General features: G+C 35.1%; 1 protein-coding gene across 1 annotated transcript; it reads left to right on the top strand.

Annotated features, from left to right (window-relative positions):
- The first annotated feature begins 534 nt into the window (after positions 1–534).
- On the top strand, positions 535–4,765 carry tmem230a (transmembrane protein 230a). Its single transcript, XM_084400642.1, has 4 exons — positions 535–799; positions 1,323–1,525; positions 3,654–3,776; positions 3,865–4,765. The coding sequence occupies exons 2-4, from the start codon at positions 1,427–1,429 to the stop codon at positions 4,003–4,005; spliced, it is 363 nt and encodes a 120-aa protein (XP_084256768.1). The 5' UTR covers positions 535–799; positions 1,323–1,426; the 3' UTR covers positions 4,006–4,765.
- The last annotated feature ends 733 nt before the right edge of the window (positions 4,766–5,498 follow it).

The following is a 5,498-nucleotide window of genomic DNA, read 5'->3' as shown; positions in this document are numbered from 1 at the left end:
ATTGGTAATTTAGTCTACTGGGATCTGGTGTTTGTGGAGAACTGCACTGATTTTCAAAGTACTTCAAATTTCAATTAATTTAATCTGACGAGCAGTATGGTAAATTGAATTTGATCAATTTGATCAATGTAATTTATTATTATTATTAATATATTATTATTATTATTAAATCTAATTTAGATTAAAAAAAAACAGGTCATTTTGAGTAATAACTGAGTCCTTTTTTATTTTATTTATTTATTTATTTTTGGTGTACGTTTGTCTTTGAAGTATTTTAACAGTCAAAATAAATATAATTAATGCACATTTATTGACTGGTTTTAAATTTAGTTGTTTTACTGATGCACTGTATTCAAATTTATCCTATTCATTCATTTGTTTATTTATTTCACCTCTGGTGCATGCATATTTAATCATTGTAATTATTTATTTCAATAATGCAATGTTTAAAATCGATTTCATATGTCGTTCTTTTAACGTAAATGGCAAAGTCTGTCGTTGAATTATTTTACTCGGTGATATTCTGTCATTTGCAGAAGAGCAGTTGCTATTGGCTGCCGCTGGTCTTCTTTCGTGCGCGCGCGCAGGTTGGAATGGGGGAGTAATAAGGAAGTAAACAATGTCCTGTCCACAGAGGGACAAGTAGCGTGTTCAGGGGAAAAAACAAAGTTTCTGTAGTTCTGTAGCAGTAGCAAATTCAGGTCGTCTGCTCGAAACGACATCAAACAACGCCGCGTCTTTGGTTATTTTGTCTCTTGTGAAATAATATATGCTTAAAGGCACGACTTTGTATTTGCTGGTGAGTACATGAACGCTTCTACAAACTGACCAACTACACTGTAAAAAAAATGATTTTTTGAAGTTGTACATGCAACAAAGATTATTGGAGTAGCCTACATTTTACAAGAAAATGCAATTTCAGTCTTTGTATTTCAAAATGTCACGTTTAAGTCAACGTGTTAGGCTACTTGCTGTTTGTTTGTGAAATTTTCTAGCATTTTTTTTTTTTTTTTTAGTAAGAATTGTTTTAAAGTAAGTTAAATCCTACACATTACTATTTATTTCAGTGTATAACACAGATGAAGTCTGAAACCGCAATACAAGATTACACAGACTGCATAAATAGCCCTTTGGGTTTATTAAATAACCATTTAATTGCTGCTATTAAATAATTATCTATCTCGAGATAATAGACTAGCCTATATCACCAGGATGCTATCAAATAGGAATAGAATAGGATAGGAAGCTAATCCAACATGACTTTTATGCTGAACTAAATGTGTTGCATTTGTTATGAGAGAACGTTCTTTCTGGTCTCCCAGAATAACCACGCCAGGAGCGGATGCACTCTCAGATAGTCTCAGTATAGTTTGCTGCTTTTCATCCACATCATCATCATCCTCAAGTGCCAACAAATCTATACATCATGATTGCGACACGAAACAACTCAGCCAGTGCTGCTCCGAACAATAAGGTGAAATACTCCAGGCTGGCAGATAGTGATGAAGGCTACATTGATCTACAGGTGAGAAAACTTAATGCAGAAAATATCTACAGTCATGTGAAAAAGAAAGTACACCCTCTTTGAATTTTTGGTTTTATGTATTAGGACATAAAAAAAAAAATCATCTGATCGTTAGAGGGTCTTAAAATTAGGTAAATACAGCCTCAGATGACCAACAACAACATGACATACTACACTGTGTCATTATTTATTTAACAAAAATAAAGACAAAATGGTGAAGCCATGTGTGAAAAACTAAGTACATGATTTAATAGCTTGTAGAACCAGCTTTAGCAGCAATGACTTGAAGTAATCGTTTTCTCTCACATCGTTGTGGAGGAATATTTGCCTACTCTTCTTTACAAAGTTGCTTCAGTTCATTTAGGTTTGCGGGAACTTGTTTTACGGTCTCGCCACAGCATTTCAGTCGAGTTGAGGTCTGGACTTTGACTGGGCCATTGAAACACCTTGCTTCTTTTCTTTTTCAGCCATTCTGCCAGTGTGCTTTGTATCATGGTCCTGTTGCAGGACCCAATATCAGCCAAGCTTTAGCTGTCTGTCGGACAGATGGCCTCACATTTGGCTCTAGAATACTTTGGTGTTTGGTATACAGAGGAGTTGATGGTCGACTCTGAGTGACTGCAAGGCGCCCTGGTCCTGTGGCTGCAAAACAAGCCAAAAATCATCATACCTCCATCAGCATGATGGACAGTTGGAATGAGGTGTTTTTGCTGATATGCTGTGTTTGGTTTTTGCTGTGCATTATGGCTAAACATCTCCACTTTGGTGTCGTCTGTTCAAAGGACATTGTTTCACAAGTCCTGTGGTTTTGGTCAGGCTGAGTCTTTTTCTATTTGTACTGTAATAAACCTTAACATTTAACATGTTAATTGAGGTCTGTAGAGTCTGAGATGTTGCTCTTGAGTTTTTTTGCAGTTTCTCTGAGCATTACCCTGACCCTGGGGTGAATTTGCTGGGACGTCCACTCCAGGGAAGATTGGCCACTTTCTTGAATGTTTTCCACTTGTGAATTATCTTCCTTACTGTAGAATAATAATTTCCTCCTTGGCATTGTGTTTTAACACACACCTGGAGGCATGATGCTGCCACCACCATGCTTCACTGTTGAGACTGTATTGGACAGGTCATGAGCAGTGCCTGGTTTTCTCCACACATACCGCTTAGAATTAAGGCCAAAAAGTTCTATCTTGGTCTCATCAGACCAGAGAATCTTATTTATCACCATCTTGGAGTCCTTCAGGTGTGCTTTCATGTGTCTTGCACTGAGGAGAGGCTTCCGTCGGGCCACTCTGCCATAAAGCCCAGACTGGTGAATGGCTGCAGTGATGGTTGACTTACTACAACTTTCTCCCATCTCCCGACTGCATCTCTGGAGCTCAGCCACAGTGATCTTTGGGTTCTTCTTTACCTCTCTCACCAAGGCTCTTCTCCCCCGATAGCTCAGTTTGGCCGGACGGCCAGCTCTAGGAAGGGTTCTGGTCGTCCCAAACGTCTTCCATTTAAGGATTATGGAGGCCACTGTGCTCTTAGGAACCTTAAGTGCAGCAGAATCTTTTTTTAGATCTGTGCCTTGAGATTGCTTCTTGGCCAGAATCTGTCTCTGAGCTCTTCAGGCAGTTCCTTTGACCTCATGATTCTCATTTTCTCATTAAATATATGAGTGTCACAGCAAAGGGTCTGAATACTTAGGACCATGTGATATTTCAGTTTTTCTTTTTTAATAAATGTGCAAAAATGTCAACAATTCTGTGTTTTTCTGTCAATATGGGGTGCTGTGTGTACAATAATGAGGAAAAAAAATGAACTTAAATGATTTTAGCAAATGGCTGCAATATAACAAAGAGTAAAAAATTTAAGGGGGTCTGAATACTTTCCGTACCCACTGTAGTTTGTCATACATTGCTTCACCATTTTGGCCTAGTTTTTGTTAAATAAATAATGCCACGGTGTAATATGCCATGTTGTTGTTCATCTGGGTTGTATACCTAATTTTAAGACCTGCTATCCACCAGATGATTTGCATTCTGTCCTGATTTGTAAAACCATTGAATTTCTTTTTCACATGTCTGTAAATGGTATTACATATGTATCTATTGTGTCATGTATTCAATTAAACACTGTTTTATAGTTCAAGAAAACCCCACCTAAAGTACCCTACAAGGCCATTGCCCTGGCAACGTTCCTATTTCTGATTGGCTCTGTATTGATAATTATTGGATCACTTCTTTTGGCGGGATACATTAATGTCACGGTGAGTAGACAAAACTGCGGTATTGTAATTGAAAAAGATGAACTGTATCTGTCACTATGTTTGACAGTAATTTATGGTCTTGTTGTAGCACCCAGATCGCACAATTCCAGTCCTCATCATCGGCGTACTGATCTTTCTTCCTGGATTCTATCATTTGCGGATTGCTTATTATGCTTCCAAGGGTTACCGTGGTTATTCTTACGATGACATCCCAGACTTCGATAACTAAACGGATCTAGTCATACTAAATGCTGTTACTTCTGTGTGTTTTTCTGCTGCTGTTACGCATGGTTTGCCTTCAGACATTCATTCTCTGTTTACTATAAGTCTCTCTAGGAGAGAAACCGTGGCACACAGTGGCTTGGCTGAGCTTTATTGAGCTGAATACCTTTATTTTACCAAAAGAAACAATGAAGTGCAATATTAAGAGTATTTATTTAGCTAAACACGTAAAAGGCCAACAAGAAATATGCTGATATTTTCCTAGCTTTTGTACAACTGTATCATTTTAAAAACTAGAGATGTATGTTTTCTGTAATAGAGAATCTGTTATTTACTGCATATACGCTATCAGTGAAACATTTGGACACAAGTTATATTTTAAATTAGATAATTTTGTACACAAATGTAAATTGATAAAAATTACATTACTGGATAATTTAGCCTGGAAAGTGAAGAAAGGCAGTCAAAAAGCATCTAATAATTATGTGAACTTCTTCACAATGTAAAACAGTGTAGTAACTGCAATCTGGGTGACAATTTATAAAGTACATGTAAGATAATTATGATTTGTTTAACTTTCTTGCTTACATTTTTCCATATACTTCTATTTGTGTTCCCATACTTCTAGTTTTAACTACTTTGCCATTATTTTAAAATGTGGATAATAGTAAAAAATAAAGACTGAGGTAATGTGTCCAAAGTTTTACTGGTAGTGTTGTTAAGTTGCTGTGGCAGTATTGTTTTGTGGAATAAACTGGTTTTATTCAGCCGTCTTTGGTTTTAAAATGACTGAATGAAGTATTGATGTTCTCCTTCTTGTGCTGCTTTATGTTGAGGAAGCAAAAAGTGTTGTATTTTGAGAACCACAGAAGGTTAATTAGAAGGATAAAGTAATTCAGTAATTTAAATTAAAATATTTATATTCTTTGAAAAGGTTGACAGTAACAGTATTACAGTCTGTATATATATATATATATATATATATAATATTATTATTATTATTATTAATCCTGCATTTATTTGAAATGTCATTGAAAACAGCAATGTGAAATATTATTACAATTTAAAATAATGGTTTTCTATTTTAATATACTTTAAAATATAATGTATCTCTGTGATGCAAAGCTGCATTTTTATCAGCCATTCAGTGTCACACGATCCTTCAGAAATAATTCTAATATGATTTATTATCAATGTTGGAAACAGTTGTGCTGCTTAATTTTTTTTTTTTTTTTTATATATATAACCTGTGATACTTTTTTCAGGATTCTTTGATGAATATAAAGTAAAAATAAATAAAAGCATATTAGAATGATTTCTGAAGGATCATGTGACACTGATTGGCTGATAAATATTCAGCTTTGCATCACAAAAATAAATTATATTTTAAAGTATATTAAAATAGAAAACCATTATTTTAAATTGTAATAATATTTCACAATATTACTTTTTTTTCAGTATTTTTGATCAAATAAATGCAGCCTGGATGAGCATAAAAGA

Source organism: Rutilus rutilus, assembly GCF_951802725.1.
Source record: "Rutilus rutilus genome assembly, chromosome: 25".
Lineage (NCBI taxonomy): Eukaryota > Metazoa > Chordata > Actinopteri > Cypriniformes > Leuciscidae > Rutilus > Rutilus rutilus.
The sequence above is the reverse complement of the archived record's forward strand: the minus strand, read 5'-3'. Positions and strand labels throughout refer to the sequence as shown.

Excerpts from the sequence above, each read along its gene's own strand:
- tmem230a (XM_084400642.1), top strand. The coding sequence starts at position 1,427 with ATGATTGCGACACGAAACAACTCAGCCAGTGCTGCTCCGAACAATAAG. Across the intron at positions 1,526-3,653 it reads AAGGCTACATTGATCTACAG|TTCAAGAAAACCCCACCTAA; the intron begins GTGAGAAAACTT and ends ACTGTTTTATAG. Across the intron at positions 3,777-3,864 it reads CGGGATACATTAATGTCACG|CACCCAGATCGCACAATTCC; the intron begins GTGAGTAGACAA and ends GTCTTGTTGTAG.